Source organism: Molothrus aeneus, chromosome 8 (genome assembly GCF_037042795.1).
Source record: "Molothrus aeneus isolate 106 chromosome 8, BPBGC_Maene_1.0, whole genome shotgun sequence".
Lineage (NCBI taxonomy): Eukaryota > Metazoa > Chordata > Aves > Passeriformes > Icteridae > Molothrus > Molothrus aeneus.
The window spans coordinates 8,718,641-8,745,187 of record NC_089653.1 but is presented as its reverse complement, the minus strand read 5'-3'; the positions used below and the strand labels follow the sequence as shown (position 1 = coordinate 8,745,187).

Genomic DNA, 26,547 nt, shown 5'->3' with positions numbered 1-26,547 from the left:
CTGTGAGCAGCTGCCTGCTGGCACCCAGCAAGGGGCAGGAGGGCACAGCCAAGCTGCAGAGCAGCCTGGTGGCCTGTGCCCAGTGCAAGGCAGCCGAGAGCTGCCTCCTCTGTGTCCAGCACTGCTTCATGATGATGGGACTGAGCACAGCAGTGTTTCCTGCTACTGCATCACCACAGATGGCCCTTTGTTCCCCACAGTCACAAACTGAGCTCTAGGAGAAAAATGATCCCATGATGCTTGCTGGAAACCAGGGAACCTGAGAGTGAAGAGGGGAAGTTTGAGTGGCCACAGTCCCTGTTCTGGCTCCCCCTGGGGGGAACCACATATCGCTGCCCAAGGTATCACCCTGCTCCTCGTGCTGCTGCTGTGCACAGCTCCCGGAGGTGCCTTTGGGGGCTGATGTGGGGAGGGGGGCACGTGCCCCTCGTGCCCTGGACAAAGGGCTGATGGTGCCTGAGGAGCAGAACCCATGTAGAGCACAGAGGAGGCCTGCAGTGCTTATTTCTCTCACACTTCTAAGTGAGATGATGGCTATTCTGTAATCATGTAAAAATAAATGGTTTTTAAGATGTGTCATGTTTCCTTTAAAATGGATTGCCAGTGGTTGAAATCAGCAGGGTGGGTTTATGGCTGCACAAAGACCTTTTGTGGCCAGCACAGGTCCCTGGAATTAGTGGGTGCATCTGCAACAGCTACAGACAGGGTCATGCCCTTGCCCTGTAAAGTCCTGTCTGTGTTCAGCAATGCTGTACTGCTGCACCCTGTGCCTCCTCTCCTTCACAATGAATCACACCACAGCACAGCTGTGTTGTTAAAAAAAAAAAAAAAAACCAACCAAAAATCCAAACAACAAAAAGCTAATAAACCAAAGCACCCAAAGTCAAACCACAACCCCAAACCCAATCCTCATCTGAGGTAAAGCTGACCTGACACCAAGCCTATAAGCCTCCTGCTGTTCAGATAAACAGGGCAGCTTTTGGGCAGGTTGGGCAGGGGACTAATTGACCAACCCAGCTAAATTTAGTTCATCCTCTCAGGCTCCTTCTATGGGCAGAGGCAAGCGAGGCTGCTGTAGCTCAAGCAGCAAACTTTGTTTGGATCATCCCTGGGAAAAGCCTGGCTTTGGGCCGCTGGCACACATCAGCACACACCTGCACAAACTCCAGAGAGTAACACAAGCAGCTCTTTTTCAAGGTGAGAGTGGAGGGATTTTTTTCCTGCTGGGATGATGTCTCCCCTCACTACTGCTTAGGGGTGTTAATTCTCACCTCTCCACAGGACACTTCCATAGGGAAAGGCTCTGTGTGCTGCAGTGTTGGCAGGTGGGACTGCACAATAAGGCGGTGCAGTGGTGGGAAGCACAGACCTGCAGGGGTGAAGGAGTGACCCTGCAGGCACAAACTGCTCTGGCTGTATTGTAGACCAAGTCTCCTGCCCAGCAGTGGGACTGTGGCTGCTCCACACCACCTGCTTTCTCAGCAGGCTGGGGGCTCAGGGCTCCCCCAGGGAAATGCTGGCTGCTGAGGCCATCTGCAGCCCTGTGTCCCAGCCCCAGAGCCTGGGCTGAGCCCTCCCGTGCCTACAAAGTCACTACATTATTTTGTACATAAATGTCTGTCAGCAAAAGAGCGCCCATTCCAGAAAAACTCATGATTTTGGGGGCAAGGGTGTCAGAGCCTGGCCCTGCCTGGCATTTCCCTGCCCTCCCACCCAGTGCCACCCTGCAAACGGGTGACAAGCCCTGCTTTATGCAGGGCCATGGGCTCTGTCACCAGCCGAGCTCCTGCAGCCAGGCTGGCAGCACAACTGGCAACACTGACTGCAGGGGCTGGCACAGGACTCGGGGATAACCAAAAATTTGTGGAGTAATCTGGAAGTGTAGGTTTCTGTAAGGGAATACAGTATGGGTAAATGAAGGTGGTATAGAATGTAATCTTATCCCCTAAAGAGTTGCAGCTGAACCAATTACTAAAGATTAGGAGCAGGCTTGATGTTAACAGGCCACACCTGTAGCCAATAAGAAGAGTGTTATAAAAGAGTGGATTTGTGGGAACTGGAGTCAGTTGGCTACTGTGAGGACAAGGAAGAGTTAGTGCCTAGAGGAGCTGCCTACAAGAAACATTAAGGAGGTATGAAAATCTAGCAATATGGAAGCCTTGCAATATAATGATAAAAGAGCTCTTGCAATATAATGGCAACAGGTTTCTAATGTGGATATTAGGGTTGATCCAATTTATTACGTGGGAATGGGTTAGGTGAGGAAGTTCACATTTGGTACTTGAGGTCTTTGATCATGCTCTGCTGTGGCTGGCTGAGAAAAGGAGTGTATCTATCTTTTATGATGAAGGGCAAAATATTTGACAACTGCAGTGTTCACTGTAGTCTGACTTTCCAGATTTCTCAGGAGTTAAACAGTTGGCATCTGCAGTCTGTCAACAATAACAAAATAGCCTTGCAACCACACTGAGCTGCCTGCTTTAGAAGTTATCATGTAAAAGGTTCCTACATGAAGCATGTTGGGCAGTTTGAGTGGGTGAGCATCCTGCCAGAGGGTGTCTCACAAATGTGGGCAGCACAGCACAAAGCACAGTCTATCATTTTTAACACTGATTACTTTAATTTTGCACTGTATTGCAGGTTAAGCAGGGTAGATCAGTCTTCAAAAGTTAAGTAGGCTGTGCAGGAGCAGCTGTCAATTATTGTTGTCTTTAACAAAATTAAGTTGAGATACAGACAGTTGAATAGGGAAAACAAAAGCCACACACACACAAGCTAAGCAAAACAAGGAATGAATTCACTCCTTCCCATGGGCAGGCAGATGTTCAGCCATCCCCAGGAGAGGCACATGCTGGACTTTGTACTACTCAAGGTAATTAGTAACTGAACAGAAAAATTAGAAACTTTTGTCTTTAGCAATTACCAACAAAACAGGGCTTTCACCAGGCAAAGATCAAAGTCAGCTTACTCATTAACAGATTTAACTCTTCCTTTAGAGGTAAGTATAAATATCTCTTGTTACTATAAGATTCCCTTCTCTATCAGGCCAATAGAGTAATTCTGATCATGAAGTGAATGAAAACTGGTTTTTGAAGTCTGAGTTGGTAGAGGGTTTTTTTTCTGTGTTACCTGTGCCATGTTAATGAGCACAACTGCAACTGTGACAGCTCCAGCTGCAATTCCATGACTGCAGTTTTTAAATGGCACCTAAAAGACATTTTCACAAACCAGAGATGAAAGTTTAAAAGCTGCCTGATTCATCCAGTGCTGTGGCCAGTTCTGGGCCCCTTGCTACAAGAAGGACACTGATGTGCTAGAGAGTGTTGAGAAAGGTAATGAAGGTAACCAAGTGTTCTGGCAGGGTAAAGTGCAGAATGTCCCTGTGGGTGTGTGAAAGCAAGGAGTACTTTCTGGGAAGAGAAGGGCAGTCGAGAGGTGAAGGAGATTACTTGTGCATTTAACCTAAGGGAGTTAGCTGTCATCATTGCATTGGGACTTTTGAGACTGAGTCCAACCCTTAGCCTGGCACTGGAGATCCACCTAAATCATGTCCCCAAGTGCCACATCCACATCTTAAATATTTCCAGGGAGGGCAACTCCATCACCTTCCTGGGCAGCCTGTTCCAATGCTTGACTTTTCTGGTGAACAAACTTCCTAATATACAATTTCAACCTTTCCTAGTGTAACCTGAGGCTATTTCCTCTTGTCCTATTGCTTGTTACTTGGGAAAAGGGACCAACACCTTGTTACAGCCTCCTTTCAGGTAGCTGTAGAATGGTAAGTTCCCCCTTCTCCAGGCTAAACACACTCAGCCCCCTCAGTCACTCCAAAACTTCTGCTCCAGACTCTTCAGCAGCTTTGCAGCTCCCTACACCTGCTTCAAAAGGGCAACTCAGCTGCACAGGCTGACCAGCAGTCAATACAGAAGTAATGTCTGCACCAGAAAGATTTTTAGGCTCATTGCTTTTTGGGTTTTGTTTTGTGTGTGGGTGTTTTTCTGCTGTTTTGTGGGGTTAGTTTGTTTTTCTTTAAATGTATGACATTGGCTAATGTGCTAAATAAGTAGGAAAGTGTTAATTATTAGATCAGCTTTGCTTGTTTAAGAAGTCAAGTTCCACGGACTTTTAGAACAAAAGAGATATTTATTTAATCAAAATAATTCTCAGAAGTTAAAAACAGAAGCTACACAAATGGCTTTAACAAAGGTACATGTTCTCTCCCTTCCAAATAAAACTATAATTGACACCATATTTTAAAAAAACAACCAAAAAACTGGGGCTTAGGACTTCCACAGGAAGATTTTTTTAACAAATTTGCCAGTTTATACCACTGAGTACAAGAACTAGCTGCAAATGTGAAACATGCTCATTTTCTTTATGAAAGCCTACTAAAGCTACCACTAACCACCTGCATTATAGTCTAGAACATGTTAAAATTCACTGGAAGAACACAAGGGATTTGAATAAGGCCTTAAGGAAGGTCAGCATCGAGGACCAGCAAGCATAAGTGACATCTCTGGAAGATCTGAAAACTTAGAGGCCACATTTGCATATTAAAACACACATTCTGCATTGGACTCTGATGACTCTTCTAGGACTTTGAAGACACCCATTTTTTCCTTTTTCATTTTTTCAGAGGCCTTCATTTGATCTAAGATTAAAACAAATCAAAGGTCAACAATAAAAGGTGTAGTAGAAAACAGATTTGGAAAACAAGTTGAAAAAAACATTTTGCAGAATTGGAGAACAAGCTGATAACACCATTTTGCTCCTTTTTATCAACAGTTGGCTACTAGGAGTTTGTATTCAAAAATAATTTTTCAGCTGTATGCTTCTAGGAAAAAAATCCAACATCTCTGGCTAAATGTGAATGGAGAAAAGCAGTTCTAAAAGCTGCCTGAACTAGTTTCATTTTCCTGGAAAAAATACCCAGAAAAACTATTTAGTCAAATTACCAGGAGAAACATAAAATTACAGCTCTGATAAGTAATATTCTTTGCAAAACTCCAAGGACCTGCAAACTTGTCTTCCTGGAAATTGCCATCACTTTGTTGCCCTTCCAGTGAATAGTAAGCTAATGAGAAAGTATTATGTTTATATAAATTTAATAATTATGGCTTATCAGGGTGGGAGCTGGAATTTTGCTTTCTAAAGCACAAACTGCAGTTAGCTATAGCAAAAATTCAGTATATGGTGCCAGACTAATATCTTTGTATTAATATTTTTTGGCAACTTTATTATATTAACTTTGATTTGCATAACAAAGAAGAAAAAAAAGCAACCATGATAAGTAAGTTGCACACTAAAAAAAACCAAGATAAACAGCACCTTCTTCAACTTGGAAAGAGAAATCAGATTGTTTCACAGTCTGAACTTGTAAAGATATAGATCTTATTACCCGTTCATCAAGAATAATTTTCTATATTATCAGCCAGTTAACTGAAATAAGCCGTTTTACAGAACAGTGCCTTATTTTTTCCTACATTATCTAAAATATAGCAAAAGTTTCCTAAGTTCCTAAATTAATTTTACACAAACTACACACAGCATATACTTATTTAAGGCTAAAATTTTTAGTTCTAAATTCTGTAATAACTGGGTTTTTTTTCCTGTATCTATGCTTGGAGTTCTTGTTCTGCTAAAGATGTTGAGGGAAACAAGGCATACTAAATCTACTAATCACACTAAAGCATTCCAGATCTATTACTGGACAACAATTTTTCCACTCAGGAAAGTTAAGAGTTTTTTTTCAATGATATCTTGGCCTGATCAAGCACTAGAATTTGCAGACAACCTCAAAAAAGAGTTGTGGTTTGGTTTGGGTTATTTTGCTAAACAGCCGATCCACTGAAAATTCATGGGAGCTCTAAAAAGCTGGATTTCTTTCTTCCAAATGTTAGACTTGACTTCTTTCCCCAAAAAATGTTAGACAATGTTAGATCAATGTATTTTGAATTATAACAGCATCAAAGTACATTTTTTAAGCTAGCTGGAATAAATCTTCTCTGAGAATAATTTCTATTTTGATCAATTACAGCTCTCCATGAAAGCTGCTTTGCAGAACACCTCCCAATCTATGCTTGTCATTCACAGTATGCTCAGGGCACAGCATGCCTGAATGTGGCTTTCTGGAATACTTTTTCCTAAGTTCTGTTACTTTTTCTCCAGCAAACGATATTGAAAATGTCAACAAAGGGACCAAAGGGTCCTTTGTCAATGGACAACACAGCTGGAAAAGAAGCTATGGCAGCTTTCTACATACAAAGAACTCTTACAAAATATGAATTTACTGCTGAACAGAATAAAGAAAACATGAAAACTCAGACTTACCAATAAGATCACTTCTATCCAAAAGTAACTCTAGATCTTTATCACTGATTACTTTTTCTTTAGATCCTTTAACCTCCCTGTTAAAGAAAAAATAATCTCTCAGTGTTGTCACATAGCAGAATCCCTAGGACATTCTTTCCTCTATGAATACCCACATACCACTTCATAAGACAAGAGAGCTCTTGACAGCTGCTTGCAAGTTACCAACTCATGGGCCAAGAAAATATGAAATCTGCATACCTCTCATAGTCTCTGGATTTCAGTAATTCTAACAATTCCTGAGGGTCTAGGCAGCTTTTTGACTGTGCTAGACCAGATTTGCCACCTTTAAACTGATCTGTAGAAAGAATAAATTTTAAGAAAGCACACAGAGATTAGAACAAATTACTGTTGAATATCAAAACTAATGCTAGGTTTCACTGTTTTAGTCCTCATGTAAACACACCTTACAGTAACAGACTCAGAAGTACATGAAGGTTTGCATGCAGCCTTTCACCTTTTATAATGTGTATGAATGTAGACATATATGTAGTATGCAGAAGGACTGACTGAAACACCAATTCAACATGCCCACATGAACACACAGAGCAAAAAAGCCATTAGTTCTACTTACAGTAAAAAGACTGTAAATAAACTTATATGGTGGATGCTGAAGTTTGTTCCCTTTGTATTGTAAGCTGGTTAAAACAAAGTAAGTTGTATTAACCACGAGACGGGAAATATGTGAAAGATGTGGTTTGCAGAGAGAACAGCCTCAGTTTAATGAAACAGACAAAGTAATACCCTTGACACAGACTGCTTGCTTGAGACTATGCTAGCACCTATTTACAGCATATCTGGATGTCAGTCCCACTGTAAAAAAACTTTACAAGATTATTACCTAACCAAAGCTGAGCATGAAATCAAGCTCAGTCTTACACATTTCAAAGAGACTGGCAAGACTTGCTGTTCTGTGCCAAGTTTCCTCAGTTTTTATCAGCATCTGTATCCATTTTATTAATGTGTCTTCACTGATTCCTTTCATCACACTGATGGTCCTTTCTGTATCTTGGCTTCAGAAATCCTCCCTACATCTTTTCCCATCTCCCTTCAAGAACTCTGAGTTTATCTGTGAAGTGCAAATCAGATTCAAGTTCCAGAGCAGTCTAAGCTATAGGATTCTCTCCCCCATTAACATCCACAGCACTGGCAGACAGGGTCCAGGTCCTTTCATGCATTATGAGTGATGCTGTCTCTCACTTTTAGCTTTCAGAGTTTCACAAACCACATGGTATTAAATCAGTGCCATGCAGGACTCAAGTTGCCATGATAGCAAGAAAAGAACAGTTTCCCAAGCAACTTTCTTCAATGCAACAGAAGCACAAGATGGAAAGCAAAAAAAAAAAAAAAAATTGATGTTTTGTAACAAAATCCAGTTCTTAAGCTCCAGTATTTGTACTGTATATACCCTACATAGTTAGTTTTGTGATTTTCCTTCCTCATCTGCTTCTCCTAAGTTCCAATACTGTTAAAATATTCACAATAACAGGATCCATAACATCAGCTTTACATTTACACAATGAATCCAAAGGTTCCTGAAGTGACACCCCTACCTGCAAGATGTACATGTGATACACCAATAGATGCCAAGATAAATATTCAACTTATTGCAAAACTGAAGGCATTGACACTTATCTTCCTTCCAGTACAAGTAGTCCCAGTCTCCAGTGCTGCTTTACCACATGGCAGTCATCTATTAGAACCCATTCTGGGCTCATTTTGCTGCTTGGGTTTTAACTTCAGTTTGGACCATTATCAAATCATTAAAAAAACCAAACCAAGCAAGTATACTGATCAACAACATGCCTATGAAGAGGCAGCCCTGGCAGTCACACCAAGACCGCAGTGCAAAAAGATTACAGAGAAAAAGGCTAATGCTAGGATAAAGTAATTATTAAACATAACATCATCCAGAACCAGAGGCAAACCACAGCTTAGGCTGGACTGTGCAGTACAAAGAGGTGTGGCCTTTTTGTCCCTTTATGCCCTCATGAAAAGGCTTTGTTCTCCCTCAATATGATAATACAAAAATGATGAGAAGTTTTTAGCCTCCTCTGAAGTTTGATATAAAACTAGTTATTGTTCAGCAGCCAAGTAATAAGAATTGCAATTCTTCAAGTGAGCTTAATGTTTGGAAATCGCTATATGTAAGGAGCTACAGTCCAAATGTCACAAATAGAATAAGCTACACAAGCAAGGCAGGATTCCTATATGATCTGTACAAGAAAAACTCATCCCCAAAAAGGACACTTCAAAGCAATTACATTCTAAAGACTTTTTCAGTATGACAATCTATATAATCAAGAACACCACAACAATCACCATTGCTCTGTACATAAACCCAAGGATTATTGTTCTATTTAGCACTGGCCAGTTGTTCAAACAGGACTGGACTTCAGTGGTTATACACACTGGACAGAGGCAAACAGGACACTGAAATTTGTTACAGATTGAGATTTAAAGAAGGAACATGTTGACATGAAGTCCTAAGAGAAAGATACTAACTTTTATGGATAATCAGCTTCTCCAGCTTCCTCTTGGCAGCAGCTCTCTCCACAATCTTCTGGTCAATAGTATTTGCTGTCACAAGACGATAAACAACTACTGGCTTTGTCTGGCCAATTCTGTGACACCTGTCTTGGGCCTGCAAGTCTGACTGGGGGTTCTGAGCAGATAAAAGAAATAAATCAGTAACAATTTAGATATACTATTATCCTTTTTTTGAAGGACATAGCACATGCAGCATTTTTGAAGGGGAGCTTAGAGTCAGTGCAGAAGCACAAGAGACACAGTACAATACAACTCTACCACTCTTGACTCTTAAGCTTATCCATGACAAGCTCTGCTGCTATAGCTGCAGAGGCAGAGAAACCCAGCCAGCTTGGACTGCACTACTGTAACCTACTACTACAACTTCTGCACTATGTGCTGCAGGTTTCTGCAGATGGAAATGGTTAATGCAACAGATTTAGATGATAATTTTAGTTGAGATTTGTGTTGGGTTTCTTTGTTAGAGGATAAGCAAGGGTATTTTTAAAGTTTTCAGCCATATCTGAAGCTGAAAATAGCAGCACTGTCTACTAAAATAAAGTGAAGATGCAGAGGTCCTCAGTCATTTCCTTCCCAATCTCTCTTCTCCCCAGCCTCCAGATTTACAGGAGCAGCAGAATCCTAGCTAGCTAAAACACATGTGGCAAATCACAGAGGAAATTCATGGAGCTGGTACTAACACGGCAGCTGTTGTGAACAGGGAACCCATAAAAGGTCCACCTACACTCAAATTTAAGTAATAAAAAGAAGGAAATGTATTGACAACACAAAAAAACCTCCTGCTTTTAGTAACTCAGGGGCAAACTCAGAAACCAGCTCTAATGTTGTATTCAGTAACCCAAGACTTTTCAAATGAGGCTGTATTATTTCACAAACAAAACACATGCATGTGCTAACATGCTACTATTGCATTCACGTAACATCTCATTAAAGTTATAGAAATGGTTTATACCATAATGGGTTAGTAAATGATTATCAAAAGCAGCAAAAGAAAGCATTTTTGACACCTATCACTAGGTTAACAATCTGTCAACATACCCAGTCACTGTCATATATGATCACTGTGTCTGCTGCAGTTAAGTTAATGCCCAGGCCTCCAGCTCTTGTGCTCACTAAGAACAGGAAGACTTCAGGGTCAGTATTAAATTGATGCATCTGGAAGAGATTTCATATATTAAAAAAAGTAGATGGACCAAATATAACATAGCTAATGGTTAATGAGACCTGTTTAAAAAGATGATCACAGAAAATACAACACAAGCTGTCAGAGGTTTTAAGAAGCACTGCATTTTAGGCATACCTTAAGGTAATGCTTAGCAGCACACTTTACTGCTTCAGTATTTCTGAGGTACAGATACTAAGGCAGAATACAGTTTTCAGCATGGAGGTGTTTTGCCTATTGAAGGCGAAGTGCTGTGCAAAATCATACCCCAGTGTCACAGCAAAAGCACAATTTGCTAATGTGCTCACAGGGCATGCCCATGTACTTACATTTTCTTCTCTCTCTGAGTAGGACATAGAGCCATCCAATCGACTGAATTTGAAGTTTCTCAGGTAACAGTAATCCATCAAAATGTCAAGCATCATAGTCATTTGTGAGAACAACAAGACCTACAAAACCAGAAAGATTCCTTAATAACATTTTTTGTTCCTAAGGAGATGACTGTATCTCATCCCTCCAATAATCTTCAGCTTTACCTTATGTCCTCTCTTTTTAAGTTCTGGGAGCATTCGATCCAAGAGTAGAAACTTGCCTGAATTCTTTACTAGATCTTCATCAACCTTGGAACAGGGAAGAAAGGATCATATATTAGCAGGGAAGGAGACCAATGGCTTCCCCAGTTCAGAAGCATCAACAAAAGCTCTCTGAAATCTCACTGAAACAAGTGTGCACCATTTTCTTAACTAAAAGCTACACTACTGGAAATAATGTTAATTTAAGCAAACAACATTGAATCACTTACATCATAATGAAACTAAATTGAACTCCACCATTTCATATGCCCAAATAATTATTTTTAAAACTAATTAGTTTTCACCCCATTTCTGGAAGAAGAAACCCTCATGTTGTTAATTTTCCCTCATGGAATAATGCTGCTGTTTCTTTCCCAGTTTGTAATTAAGACACAAGGCTTCCCCCTGCTGGACACAGAGAGGCACTGCTGAACAAGTTACTACACACCAGCCAAGCGGCGAAAAGTTCACTGCAAGTTTTCATTCACACTGCTGCCTTAAACCCCTCTTCAAGAGAGCTTGCTAGATCTAACTCTTGCCATGGGCTAAGGGCAGGGAAATAGAAACTTCTAAGATCTGAAACATACATCAGCCACTGTGGTAATTAGGAATATATCCTCCTGAGCAAGTACTAACTCCTGTGGGTGGTGTCAGCTGTCAGTCGCCATTTTCAACACACTAATTTTCCCTCACCTCCCTGACTGGGGAATCTGCTTTTTATGCACTGACTCTACATTAATACACTTCAACAGCATACTCTGGAGTACAGCATACTCTGTTGTGACTCACCAAATAGGAAACATGGCTACACACATACCTACATCAACATTTAGAATGTACAAGCAACTTCCAGTTCTTTAAAATTCTTTCAATTCAAATTATTTCATACTTTACTGTATTTCCATCTGATTTGTGTAGATTAAACTATCACCTGGTCTTTTTGATATAACTTGGATTTTTCCCTTTTGAGGAAGGATGCTGTATTCTCTGAGCAGATGACTGTTATATTTGGTACAGTCCTTCAACAACTCACACTTAAATGCTATCACTGCACCTCCTGCAGCATGTACAATTTACTTCATGAACAGCTCACCAAGGTTAGCATTTGTTTTGAAAAATAACCCTGGTGAGGAGACCTTGAGGCAGCCCCTAAAGCACCTGGAGTAAATGGAAGCCAGCAACTCTTTGAATAACTCTCCACCAGCAGAAGAGCACTGTCACAATGAAGAACACCACGGCAGCACTGTGCAAAGGTTGAATGGGCACAGCAGCTGAACAGGTCCCTGCTACTGCTGCTACAGGAAGTTTCAAATACTGATTCAGTATACTGCTGGAATTCAATAGCAGGCATATGCCAAATACATTGAAAAGGTCATTCTTTACTGCCATCACCTCCCAGTCTATTGCTTTTTAGTGCCTGGAACGAATTTTCTCCAATGCTTTTAAAATGTGTACCTTGAATTGCTGTGTCGCAGGATCCAAAGGATACTCAATAAGATAAGGGTGATTACAACACTTCCTCAGTAACATCATAATATTTTGCAGCTTAAGGTTCACCTCAGAATCCATGGGAATGCTCACTTCTACCACTGGCCTTGAAAAGACACAACATCTTATTAGTACTGAAAGTGTCCCCTTATTATGCTACAAATATTTGAGAGAAAAAAAAAACCCTACAAGAAAATCAAGCAATGGAGTCACATGCTGTGACATGCTCAAAATCCCTTCTAGTCTGTAAAGCTATTACCAGACAAAACTTTTTAGAGCACCACACTTGGCAACAAAGGCATAACTGTTTGCTATTATTGATTTAAAATATAAAAGAGCAGTCAGTAGTAATTAGAAGCAGAATTTGACTTGTGCAAGTCACCCAGCAGAAAAAGGAACAGAACCAAGTCCTCACCAGACCGCAGGGTCAGATTTCCTGGGGAGCAATACCCAAGATGTTCCAGAATCAGCTGTCTGCCTATCCCATTTTGGCCTCATTGCAGAAATCACAATGAATACAGCTATTTAGCTCTTCTACATGTAAGTACTGCCTCCAATATAAGGGATCCGTGCATACCACAAATCTAACACAAACATAGATTTAATTGTCTGTTCTCAAGAGGCTACTAGACTAGAACTAGACTAGAATAAAAATCTAGCAAAATAAACACTTTTCAGCCTGAAGATCCTCCTTATGCCCAAGGGACTTTCAACCAATTTAGAGCCACCAACAGAAGGAAAAGGGGAAGACATCTGGAGTGACACTGTTCCAAGCAACTGCTATGCATGATGGGGCCCTGTTCTCCTGTGGATGGCTGAACACCTGCCTGCCCATAGGAAACAGTGAATTAATTCCTTGTTTTGCTTGCATGTGCAGCTTTTGCCTTCCCTACTAAACTATCTCTATCTCAAATCACATGTTTTCCAGCTTTTACCCTTCTGATTCTTTCCCCAACCCCAGTGATAGAGTTGTGAGTGAGCAGCTGTGTGGTGCTTGGCTGCTGCCTCAGGTTAAACCACAATATTGTCCTGAAGTTAACTGTAACTTTTGAGCCAGTGAGTGATGGTACAATAATCACTGCTATCATGGCTCAGTGAATACCAGGTAAAATCAAAGAAACGAACAATAAAGCTATAAGGATTGTGAATCACTAAATGCCATTCTTCCTGATCAATTTCAGTAAGCAAAACACTGGAAACAAACTAAGAGGGAGATAAACAGTACAACAAGAAAAAAAAATCATTCAAGACAGGCACCTCTCTTTTTCTACTTCCTCTTGCATTTTGCTGATTAATTTTTCCAAGTCATCAGGTGAACCATTATGTTCTTCACAATAATCAACCACTTTCCGACTACGGCGTTTTGGTCGGCCTGTAGAGCTCAACTCAACTACTTCTTCCTGTGGGAAATGAGAACATTGCATCAACAGCAGCCAGCTTCAGAATCAGCCTGTGCTGATCCAATTCTCAAAACTGAAAAGAGGCCTCAGTGATGTGCATCATGCAACACTTATTTAGACTCAGCAGCTTAAATCTTGGCTAAGTAGAATATGCAGCCAAATTGTAAAGGTCTACAACTGTAGCTTTTGAAAGTTTCTGTTTGATTTTAGAAAGCTACATTCATACCTTACCGATTCAAAGCTGAAACTGTCAACTCTATGAAAACAGTGCTCTTTCCCTCCCAAGCTACAGGTAATCAAGACTATATTTACACTTCTATTGTTTTAGTTCTGTGCCACAGGCCTATCACAGTAACTGCCACTATTGAAATGGATAACAAATAGATCAGACTAAAACTTTAAGAATAAAAGCAGGTTTAGTTACAACGGGTATGAAGCAGTAGCAATATGGTTTTGCATATGAACTATTACAAACTAGCACATTGCTAACATCCTTATCAGCAGCTACCTCATTATTTCCAAACAGTTTCCTAATGGTGCGATTGACAATGGCAGTATAGAAAGTTTCCTGCTTCTTTGCCAGCGGTGCATACACCACAACTTCTCGTTTAGGAGGGACCTCAAGAGCAACATCCGATTTCAGTCTCCTCAGTAAGAATGGTGTCAGAATCTGAAATAGTGAGCAGATGCTACAATTACTCAAAGCTGTCAACACAACTAGTTTAAAACAAAGAAAACAAGACAACCACACAGAAGCAGGCCTACCGATGTAACACTACTTTGTCAATTTAAAGCAAGAGAGTTAATTTGCACATATATTTAGGTTTTTAATATGCATGCCTACTCAACATTTTCATGCACATGCTGGTACTAACACGTGTTGAAACACACCCCTTAACATGTAAAAACTTCTGAAGTGCTTAGCAGGGTTGCAGTAGTAACTACCTTACAGACCTTTCTTACAAATTCCAGTAACTGAAAGTAATCTTAATACAAAACTGCTCATTTTGTTTGTTATATTTCTTAAATCAAGTTTTTCTGAAAATGCCCAAAACCTTTAACCAAATTAAATAAATTGTCATCAACAATTATACACAGAAGATTCAGGTTAGATCCCTCACCAACAGCTTATAATGGAAAAATGATAGGTTTGTAAGCATTTACTTCCATACACTCTCTTAAAGAAGAGCTTTAAGTGTAAATTTGAAGACAGCCATATTACATAACTAGTTTGTCAAAAGGTATTCTGCTCAACACCTAAAAGCTACATTCAGTTTCCTCAAAGTTATCTTTCAACAAAATAAATACACTGATTAAGTCTCTTTGTGAATTGAAGTCTGTAACTGCAATTAAGTTTGACTAAACTCAATACAGTTCCAAGAACAAAAATGAGTGGCTATGAAAGAGATACATTGTTCTTTTAGCATTTGTAAGTACTGCAAAGATTGAAAAGAACCCTACAAGTCTCAGGAAGTCCAGAAGTGCCACAATAAAAATCTCAGACCAAAATTCAGCATCACAAACAAGATTCTGACGCACTTCAGGACATGAATGGATAATGTTACAACTATATAATAAAAAATACAAAATGAAGGATAAATGAAAACCTGATGCAGCATATGCAAGATGTTTTGCTCCCTTTCTTTAGCAATAATATCTTCAGCAGTTTCTGTAATGCTGGTAATATCAAACCAGGATTCAAAGCTATAAAAACAAAGCAAGGGAAAAAATACCTTACTAAAATAATGAAGAATAACAGCTACGAAGTATCCTGTGATTAAAAAAAAAAATAAAGCACTCACATCCATCATGAATAGAAGGTGTATCGGAGGAATTTCTGAAATATACCTGTCAATTCAGAAGCCTGAGGTTTTATGTGATGTGTAAAAATACTTGTACTAGTTGGAATATTCATTATCACCTGTTATATTCCATCTAGGTTATAGCTTGTTCCAAAAATTAGTCAAAACACTCTTTTGGCAGTGCTCTTCCACCTGACCCCCTACTGCTGCAGAGAAGGATCTGTGGGTCCTGTCTGCCAGCCTCAGACAGCTTCATCCAAACACCTTTGAGAATCTCCAAAAAGCAGCACCAGGCATTTGTGATAAAACAAACATCTCTCACCACAAATGTTTATGTCTTAGCTCACAGCTGAGCTTCCACTATCTAGGGAGACAACAATTAATTCCTTCCTTTCTGAAACAACTAAGTGTGAGGCAAGACATATTTCAAAGCCTTTGCCACCAAATAATCATACTGGAATACAACTATACCATAAAGCAACTCTTCACATGCTGATAAGTTTAATAATTAAAGAGTCATAATAATACTCAAACAGAACAAACAGAAATAGTTTCCACCATCAGACTGCAACTTACCTTTTCAAATCATCAAACACATCTGGCAACAGGAAATTAAGCAATGACCAAAGCTCTGCCAAGTTGTTTTGCAGGGGAGTGCCAGTCAACAGGAGTTTATTGTCTGCATTAAATCGTTTCAATTCTCTGATAAGGCGGCAGTTCATATTTTTAATCCTGTGACCTTCATCTACTATGAGATACTTCCAGTAGCAGTTCTATGAAAATAAAAAGTATTTCAGTAAATTTTAGGTCTATTCCATCAAAACAGGTGTAAGATTAATTAAGAAGCACTAATAAGACTGTTTGATACTGCCTGTTACAAAGGTTCTATTTACTGTTTTTCATATTGCCAGACTAATAGAGCTGAACCCAAACAGATAATGTCACACATCTTCATGTGACTGCCTTTTAGAAAGCTTAGGTGGTTAAAACAAAACTTCTACAAGAAACTCATCTTGCTGAAACAACCACTGTGATATTAACCACAATATTTATACACTTAGTTCTTGCTCTAAACATCCTTAATCATCACCTACAGGAAGGTAACAAAAGGAGCAGGTATTCTGTAACTATCTGCTTTTAGAATAATGTTCTGTTTGAAGAACTTAAGCATTAAATTGCAGAGCTACTACTACCAAGGAAACAGAAGTGAATGCCAATATACATGCTACAGTATGAAACTTATTGTACAGGCAGCATATGGGGTTTTCTCTGTGTTCAAAAGCACTGCTATCAGTACTGAGGCACACACAGTCCTGGGGCTAAGAGAACTTGGGTACCTGCAGGGCACTTCTGTCTCGCATTGCTATTTCAAAGGAAGTAATGACCACAGGGTAGATTTGCAGTGATCCTTGTCTGCTGCGGATTTTACGAACCAGTTTGCGACGCTCCTGCTGAGCTCCATGATAGAGCATCAGTGGAATCTGTAAAAAAAGAATTTACAAGTCAGGACTATGATGGCCATGGGAGGACAGTAGAAATCGCGAGATCTCTTATAAGATGGCTGTAAATACATAACAGGTCACAGCACAGTTTGTAGTAACCACATAAACAGCTACAAGTAAAATGACGTTCTATATACAGAAAGCTTCAAGGCAAAGAATTAGAATAGAAATTAAACAATAAGGAAGAAGAAGAAAAGTCTAATTTCTTTTACCTCTGGAGTAAATCTCTTGAATTCAGACATCCAATTTGGAAGAGTAGACAAAGGACCACATACTAAGAATGGACCAGGGACCCCTCGCTCCACCATCAGTGCTATTGTTGCAATACACTGGATTGTCTTCCCCAGCCCCATTTCATCAGCTAAAATGCCATTAATACCATTTTCCCAAAGCATCTGCATATGAAAAAAAAAAGTAAATGCAAAATAACCAACACACATTTGGAAAAACAAAGATCTTTAGGAATGTAACATCTGTGAAAATGCTCTACCTACACTAGGCCCATTTTATATTACAGATGAAGATGATTCTTTAATAAAAATAAATACCAGCATCTTGTAAATGCTGGATATTCTCATGTAGTTGTATGCATGTCTAGCCAGCTAAGTGCCTGACTAGGGCAGAAAAACCAGAACAGTATTGAAGGAAAGTACATAATTTAGTGTTGCACCAGAAGGCACTTTTACTGCAAGTACAGCTTGCATTAACCAAGCCTCTACTCATCCCAGCTTCAAAACTTCACTTAGCTCTGCTTTCCAAAAGACCAAATGACTGTGCTGACATTTCAGTGGTATCTATTCAAGCAGCTTCTGTAGGCATGGAGCTCCTGTAGCTACCTCACCACAAGAAAAAGGTGCACTTCCTGGCCAACACAGCCACCTGCTCCAGCCAAAGTTCTTTGTGCAGACACTGCCTACTCTGACAAAGAGCAGAGCAACCTCTCACAAAAAACCAGAAAGACACAGAATTGCTCTTTGGCCATTCCCTACTATTCAATAAAGATACATAAAAAGGTTATTATAACTGAGAGCCCAACTAAGGAAACTGGTTTTCCCTTCAGAAGAGGCCTGTCTTCACTAGGCACTTTCCAGTAACAGTTAAGACTCCAGGATACAGAGAATGAAAATTCATCTGTGTCAAACCTGCAAAGGTATCAGATCTTTGAATACCTTTGGGCCAGGTGTTGAAGCCCTTGAGAGAAACAAATGAGGCTGTTCCTCAGCAGGATGTATAGTCCTGCTTTCACAAAATCTTTTAAAGGAGAGGTTGAGTTGAACAAGAAAAGAGATGGAAAAAGGGATGATGGAGAACACCAGTCAGAAAATCTATAAAGAAAGGCTTAGAAAAACCAACGTCCTTCGCACACTGAAACATTTTATTTGCTGGTTGACAACTTTTTCATAACACCAGATTCTTGTACCATGAAAGACCATAACTCTCTCCTCTTCGCCTTCCCTGTACCAACTATGACCATAGACTTCTAATATGTCTTCCCCTCCACACCAGTTTCCAATCAGCAGCAATTCTGATCAAATTCAACTGCATCCATACCCTTAGCCACTCCATGCCTTCCACTTGGTACCACCTCATTACACCACCAGTAAAAATCTTTGGCTGCTGAAAAGGCACTGGTTGTCCGTTAAATTTTCGCACTGGATCAAGAAATTGCTTGGCACTGTGTCGTACAGCTTGACACAACCTGTCCTTAATGACACTGTTTGAGTCTCCATTTTTCTGCAGGTCTTCTGGATGCAGGTTGTCAGCAGAGCTTTCATCCTGTAGAAGGAAGGTCAAGGAACATGTGACAAGTGCAATGCACATCAAAGCCTGCTAAGACATACTTCTTCCCAATTAACACCAGCCTTTACGTGCAGTGAAGTAACTCAGTCTCTGACAGAAAGACTTCTTTTGAGTCAACTGTCAACTCAAGAGCAACTCTTTTCTCCTTTAGAATTTAAGAGCAGTGACAGCTACTGAAGCTCTTTGGCTTATAATTTTCTACCCATAACAGTAAACAGACTTAAAACCTTCCTCACAGAGGCTGGCATTCAATGCAGCAATTTCCCTTCTGTAAGCAGAAGGGCCTTCCTTTCTGTAAGCTGTTCAAATGTTAGGAAGCAATTCACACTGTGCATGCAGCTCTGGAACTACAGAAGCAAAAGAGACCTCCCCTGTTATCTCCACACTTGACTGCTGAAAAATTACTGGTTTAAAGTCTTAAACACCAACACACAAATATTTTCTAATAAATTCCTATTTCCTTTATTTCTGAAGCTACTAGCAATCTATGAAGTATAAATACCTTCAAACTCAGTCTTTTAAAAAACAAATTAAAAGTTTTCGCCTTGGATTTCTGAAATAAGTATTTAAGTGCATTCATTTATACCACCTTTCTAAACTTTAATTCAGGACTTCAATAACTAGCAAAGATGTTTATTTACAAGTAAAGTTTAGGGATACACTACAAAATATAAAAAGCCCTCCCTCCCTTTGGGCTTAGCACTCTTAAACTGCAATAATATGTGTCAACATACCTGATTTTCCACTTTACTTTTTTTTGCCACTGATAATATTTCCTGAAAACAAACGGGGAAAAAAAACATGCTTATATGCTTTTCAACCTTAAAGGCTACTGTAATTTGTATTTCATGCAATCTCTTCATTCATCTTTCAATCTGGATATACTTTAAAAAGCTTAATATACAAAATCATTAATCATACAAGTGACTCTAAAACAAGACCACACACCAGGTAATACGTTTCAATTACAAAGGGTAGCTGAAAATTCAATTGGAAACATAGACTCTTCACAGCTTGCCTTCCTAAAGACTTGAAAAAACAAGAGTATCCAACCTCTACAGCTGTGACAACACTGCTTGTTCCATACATCTTTGCATACAGATAGACTACTGATGGCTGATAATATCTGGTAGCAATGTGTGAGAATGGAGTGCTCTAAAATACAGATGTCACAGATATTGACTCACCCATTAAAAGTGCTACAAAAATCCAGACAACCTATTTATAGTTAGGGCATACCTCTTTGGACATAATTTCTGATATGTTGTATGTCCCATCTTCTCTTCCTCTCTTCTTTTTTGCACCTGTAAGATAATAATTTAATTTATACAATGCATCGAACATTAAAGAAATCAAACCCACCAGCACTGAAAAAAGGCAGAGCCTAATACATTACCCGATTTCTCCTCTTTGCCATCAACTGGGTTTTGACCCTAGAAAATAACCATAGAAAGAGGTTCATCATCTTATGCATTTCTAACTATCATGACACAGACAAAAAGGTGTAATCAGGTGTAATTACCTCTGAAAGCTTCTTGAAACATTTCTACAACTAAACATTTTCAAAAACACAGCAAAAGAAAAAAATTTCTGCTTATTTTTTCTTGCTAGTTATTCACTATTTTGGCTGAACAAAGCAATCATTGCTAAAACAAAAAACTCCTTAAAGACAAACTGAAACCATTTTCTCTAATAATAACTAGTCAAAAACATTCCCTAAAAATTACTGTCATGGTATACAACTTTTAAGCACTTTCAAACAGTCTTACTACAGTTAAAATAAATATGGTATATTAGATAGATCCTGCAAGTCAAATACTGGACAATCAAACTTATTTTACTTACCTTGGTCAAAACAAGCATTGTAATTTCTCAGACTTTTATTTATAAAGTTGCATAAAGCTACTTAATCTTACCTTGGCAGATTTTAACATCATCTCTCTCTTTTTTTCCAACTTCTCTTTCCTCCTCTGTTCCTTAACAAAATAAAAATCACACATGCAATTCTTACCCTTCCATAACACCCACAAGAGTACTATCCACTACAGAAGCAATAGATTGCATTGCTAATTCCGAGTTCCATGTACTCTGTAGACTTTGTTTTTGCATCCCCACTAAGTTTGTTCTGGTGTAACTTACAACAATAAAGCAAAATTTGGACAAGAAAGTGCCACTGCTCTAAACTGCTTGTCAGTAAATACTTTAAACACTTAAATACAGTAATTTAGAAAGATTTTAACAAAAATATTCCTAATTGCAAACTCCTGAAGATTAAATCTACTGCAGTAAGTTTTCCATTTATCCAACTTACACATACTACATAATCACTGCAAAACAGACAGCAATGTAAATAGCCTAGACACATGAAATGTCTTGAAGAACTTAAGATTTTCATTCCATCTACTATTTTTGCTTGCTGAAGTAAAAGCAAAAGGATCCTGAAGAAAGAGTAGAAGACTTTGGTATTTATCAGATGGAGCAAGATTTAGTACTGAAATACACATTCTAGCAATAAAATAACCATGAATTTGAGCTGACAGTTCAACTAGAGAAGTATTTTGAAGAGGAGGTTCCTACAGTCTATCAGTGTCCCTTCACAGAAAATGTTGTTCTTAATCTTTTCCTGCTTTTCCCTCTCTCTCAAACATAAAATCTTGCAAGCTTGTCCATAAACCTACAGTTAAAAAAGTCAAGACCAAGCTAGGTATGAATTCAGCAGCCCATGGATTCAAAAAAAAAAGAAGACACTTAACACTGTTTTATGGAAACTCTTGTTTTGGGAACAGCATGGCCTCAGGTCACTGTAATTCACTGATTTGTTTGAGGGAGGCCTAAGTTAGCATCTTGAAGGTATATCTCATCCTCAGCTTTCAGTTAATAACACGAACAGGCTACTCACCTTCCTGCTTGTCAGTTCTTTGCACCTTCTATTCTCCCTCCATGTTTTCTAGCTCCCTTAAACTTCAGTTTTTATTTGAAATACTTACTCTGCTTTCTTTGCACTCAGGCCAAAAGAACTGTAAAGGCATCAGTGCCACCTTTACACTGTGACTTTAAATTCATGTTCTTCCATTCTGATTCATCTTTTAATTTAGAGAACAAATTCTGAACACTAGATAAAAAGCATAATGTCATTCCTATGCACTAGGTTCCAGTAGATTTTAATGTTACTAATGCAATGTTAAAAACATTTTTACTTCAAACAGTTGGATGGAAAAAACCCCCAAAGAGACAGCACCTTAAGAATCCCCACTGCAAACAAGAACACACCTACCTCTAGCTGCTGTTGTTCCATTTTGGTTAGCAAGAATTTGGAATAGATGTTGCTTTTTTCAAGCAAATGTTGAAGCCTCTTATAGCGCATTTCACTTGATTCCCTGTCCCAAGAAGTGCGAGCCTGGCCAACAAAAAGACATGTCAACCATTTGCAGATACACTGGTGATTATACTGAAGAACCATGGCTTGTGTTAAAAGCATTAACTCTGAAGTGTCTCACACACAGACCCATTTCAGCCATCATACTCCATGATCTGTGACTGTATGGACTCTCACATAGCTATGAAGCGCTGTAAGGTCGCAGAGTTGCATTCACTTGCACATGCACCATGCATACCCCTGGTATAGCAGCACATGGCATTCAAAGACTCAGAGATGCCTCAACTCCAACACAAAAATTAAATCTCAGTTTATTTGTAGTCTGCAAAATTTTTGAGGAAATAAACCCTACCTGGCAAATTTCAGCACAGCTTCCCTAGTATTATTATATCCCTTCATGTACATTTACACCAAGTTAGTTTCTCATTAAGAACAAGATATAGACAGCTACAAAACTATCACATGGTTTTACAGGGCTCGAGTCAATTGCCAATATGAAAACAGTAACTTCTACTCACTTACAAAATCCACACCTGCTTTGCAAAGTAACTGCTGCTGAATTAGTCAGGGCTGTGCATTTAGAAGTTTGCAAATTACTCTTTAAAACTCGCATCAAGACACCCCCAAAAAGTAAAAAACATTCACCCTTCTGCATTCATCTAACATTGCTTGCAAAACCGAGATACCAAACAAGTCACTGAGTCATTTAGTTTGGAAAAGACCCAAGATCATGGAGTCCAAGCATTAACCAGCACTGCCAAGTTCCCACTAAACCACTACACTAAGGATGCCTTGGAAGTGTGACATCTCTGCACTTTGAGTGCTGCTTCCACCGCTCCCCCAGGCAGTGTCTCTGTGCTTCATCACCCCTTCAGTGAAGAAAATTTTGCAGGAATGTTCCATCTAAAATCCCCTTGGCTCAACTTGAGGATGCTTCCTCTTGTCTATTGCTTGTTACCTGGAAGAAGAGACAGATCCCCCCAACTGTTACAGTAGTTATAGAGTGAAAAGTTTTAAATTAGCATCTCCAAGAGAAACTCAGAGCACAAGATGCAGGGCTTTACAAGATGCTTATCTATGTCACTGCCTTCAAAAGAAACACAGGGGGAAGGGCACGCTAAGACACAGAAAAACAAGGGATTCTTCTGAATCGAAATACACTAATAGGCAAGGAAATGGGACATTTCCTGAACCATGGGACAAACTGGGAGACACTGAAAAGGTGGAGAATGTCTGTCCCCCCAGAAATCAAAACTTGATTTTCTCCAAGTAATTCCAACCAGGTAGCAATCACAATGTTCTTTTAAGAGAGGAAGATCTATTCCCACAATTTCTCTAGAGGAGGAGATTGCATTCTCATGATTTTCCTTGCTTCTACTCTCCCAGTCCAGGTTTTTACCTTCAGATGACAGGTATCTGAGCTCAGAAAGATCAACTCTTAATGGCAATGCCAAGAGAGAATATAATTTAAACTAACCTACTTTTTCAGCAAACTGCTATTGCTCACTTTTTATTGGAGTGAACAAAGCATTCTTATTTGGTCAAACTGAAGGAGTGCTTCCTCGACCAACTTCAAAAATTTCAAGCAGAAAAAAGAAAACTCAAAGATGAACAGCACTTTAATGACATCTCACTGTGCCTTTTGACTCAAACCCTGAAGCCTTATGACAGTGGGTTTTCTTCCCCTTTTTGACTGAAAAGGTTAAAACCTTGCCACTCTTGGCACCACGCTACATTCACACATATTTGCACAGTGGTATTTCACCATTATCCCTCAAAAAGAACTGACAACTCCTTTGTTGAACTGCCTTACAGATCACCTGCCAGGGGGTTTGCCGAAGTGACAAGCATAGGAAACACAGAAGCTGTCCCCAGTATGCCTGTGGTAACTGCAGGAGTAAATCCCTTGGTCTGACTGTCTTCTGACTGCACAGGGAAAAGGTGATAAAGCATACAGGAGAATGAAGGCATATTCTTGCTAGAGGTAAGTCCTGTGCATTCTCAAGAAATGGAGAATACAAAAAACCCACATTACAGCATCATTACAGAAGTGGTCCTTGTGAAAGAAATTAAAATTTTAAGTCTTTTTCTCAATAGTTCCTGTGCAATGAGAAAATTTGCTCTACAAGGGTTTCCTCTTTACCTTCAAGAAGTATTACTTTCAAATTTTTAGTTTCTAGTCTAAGCAAGGAATACCTGAAGTTCCAACATGCTACATCATCACTTACACTTTGCAACAAAGAATGTTATGAGACTTCTGGGAGAATCGATACTCTTTTCTAACAACAGTATCACAAAATAATGCATCATCAAAACATACCTTTATAAAACTTAACCTATCTTAGAGTAAGGAAAAAAGAGTAATCGAAATTAGTTCTAGGCCTTAAAGACTGGCATTTTCAGGCCCTTAGAATAATGTGTCAATGTAAGATAGGGAAAAAACCCCATCACCTAATTTCTCTATTATATAGTTTCTTGAACATCTCAAAATCTCTAAGGTTCCTTACAACTCAAACCATTCTGTGATTCCTTAGAATACAATTCCCCAAAAAGCATTCAAGAAAACAGTTCCTTCAAGCTTCTATCTCCTTACGTCTGAAACAAAACACAAATTATCATCAGAATAGCACATAAGGGATCAGCACAGGTCTAGAAGCACCATGCTCTCATGTTCTCACTCCAAAACAGACTGGTTAGTTTCAGCTAGTGCTTAACATCAACTCTTGAAAACATTCTCAGCAAGAGGGAAATGAAGCATAGTAATGATGACATAACTTGCGGTGGGAGGCACCATTTCCCCGAAGCAGTCTTTATTTCCTGTCACACAGGCAAACCAAGGTACACAAACCAAGCATGGCCTCCCGGTTTGCTCAGGCGTACGGTTCTGCTGGCAGCGATGCCAGGTCACAGGCAGCTCCCGCCCAGCTGTCTGCAGGGAAGAGCAGGAGTGCGGACCAAGCCAGGGACTGGCATAAACCTGGTCCTTGTTAGCTGGGATTTCTTAGCTAGACTACTTCATCAGTTCTGCATAAACTATACCCGCTACTGAAAGAAACAAGCCAGGGACTGGCATAAACCTGGTCCTTGTTAGCTGGGATTTCTTAGCTAGACTACTTCATCAGTTCTGCATAAACTATACCCGCTACTGAAAGAAACACATAACCAGGCTTATTCTGGAACTCAAGCCGTTTGGCTGGCGAGCTTGTATTAACCAAAGAGGGAAAGAAGTGTTATGTACACTTTGAGAAACAAAACCAGAAAAGTTTTGTCTTTAATGTTTCAGACAGAAATTCAAAAGAATGCGAACTTACTATCCTATTTAAAAATCAGGTCACTTTATAGGCATTATACCTCACATTTTTAGACTCAGAACGACAGAAGCAAAGACGTAATCTTCCCACCTCAAATTTCAATGCATATAAAATGCAGAAGGGTTCTCCCTAAGAGCAAGAGTTTCCCGCTAGCCTTTAAAAACAAAAAGAAAAATAAAGGCCCCCGGTGGATGATCAAAGGGCGCTTTACACCACAGCAGGGCCTTTATTAGCCCCTCACGTTTGTTTGTTTTGAAATCGAAGGAGCTGCACGGCCCCGGCCTCCCGGCAAACCCCGCAGCCCGTGGGGACCCCTGACGCCCCTCACCTTCTCCAGCATCTGCCGCTCCTGCTCCAGCCCCGCCGCCTCCAGCTGCTCCTCTTCCTTCAGCATGGCCGGCGTGATCACCACCGCCTCTGCCTGCTCCCCCATCTCGGCTCCCAGCGGTTCTGCAACGAGCGCACGGTCACTCACGGTCACCCCCGGCCGCCCCTCACCGCTGCCGCTGCCCGAGTTGCGGGCGGGCATTGCCCCGCCGCGGCCCCGCTCCCGCGCGCGCCGCCTCACCGCCCGCCTCGCGAGAACAAAAACCGCGCGCTGCCCAAACCGCGCGAGAGGCGGCGCCGTTCTCGCGAGGCCGCCCGCTCCGCCCGCTCCGCCCGCAGGGGCCGCGTGAGGCTGTCTCGGCCCTTGGCAGGCTCCGGGGGCGGGCATGGAGGGGCCCGGGCGGGCCGTTCCCCTTGGAATGGGCTGCCAAGGGAGCCGGGGGAGTAACCCTCCCTGCAGGTGTTTGTGGGAAGACTGGATGTGGCACTTGGTGCCATAGTCTAGCTGCCGGGGCGGACCCGATGATCCCAGGGTACTTCCCCAGCCGGAGGGATTCTGTGGTTCTGTCCCGCTCCCCTCCGCCGGTGCCCGTGGCTGCAGCGGCAGCTGGACAGCGGGACATGGCGCGGGCTGCCCGGCCCCGGCTCGGCCCGGCCCGGCCCGCGGGCTCCCCTGGACGCTGCTGGCTGTGCCACCAGAGGGCGGCGGAGCGCCGGGATCCCGGGCGGGAGCGCACGTACCCCAGCCGGCGGGAAACCCAAGCCAGGCTCTGTGTTACAATAAATATTTCCAGTGTTCGGAGCACAGACGCTTTCGCTCCACGGAAATAACACACAAGCTGTCAAAATAACAGGGCTTATCGCTTCAGATGCTGTGCTGGTAATTGT

General features: G+C 40.6%; 1 protein-coding gene across 2 annotated transcripts; it reads right to left on the bottom strand.

Annotated features, from left to right (window-relative positions):
* Positions 1 to 4,123: 4,123 nt before the first annotated feature.
* HELLS (helicase, lymphoid specific) lies at positions 4,124 to 25,793 on the bottom strand. Of its 2 annotated transcripts, none has more exons than XM_066554373.1 (21): positions 25,661 to 25,793; positions 21,920 to 22,042; positions 20,562 to 20,621; positions 20,042 to 20,078; positions 19,885 to 19,949; positions 19,380 to 19,421; positions 18,397 to 18,621; positions 17,058 to 17,240; positions 16,681 to 16,824; positions 15,920 to 16,116; positions 15,149 to 15,245; positions 14,050 to 14,211; positions 13,399 to 13,541; positions 12,109 to 12,247; positions 10,618 to 10,701; positions 10,411 to 10,530; positions 9,958 to 10,074; positions 8,875 to 9,034; positions 6,571 to 6,667; positions 6,331 to 6,407; positions 4,124 to 4,651 (listed from the first exon to the last, which is right to left on the bottom strand). In XM_066554373.1, the coding sequence occupies exons 1-21, from the start codon at positions 25,763 to 25,765 to the stop codon at positions 4,554 to 4,556; spliced, it is 2,475 nt and encodes an 824-aa protein (XP_066410470.1). In that variant the 5' UTR covers positions 25,766 to 25,793; the 3' UTR covers positions 4,124 to 4,553. The 2 variants fall into 2 exon arrangements, 1 of the variants encoding a protein (XP_066410470.1); XR_010783994.1 differs by lacking the exon at positions 4,124 to 4,651 and adding an exon at positions 6,944 to 7,007 and having other exon boundaries at positions 6,385 to 6,407.
* Positions 25,794 to 26,547: the final 754 nt, after the last annotated feature.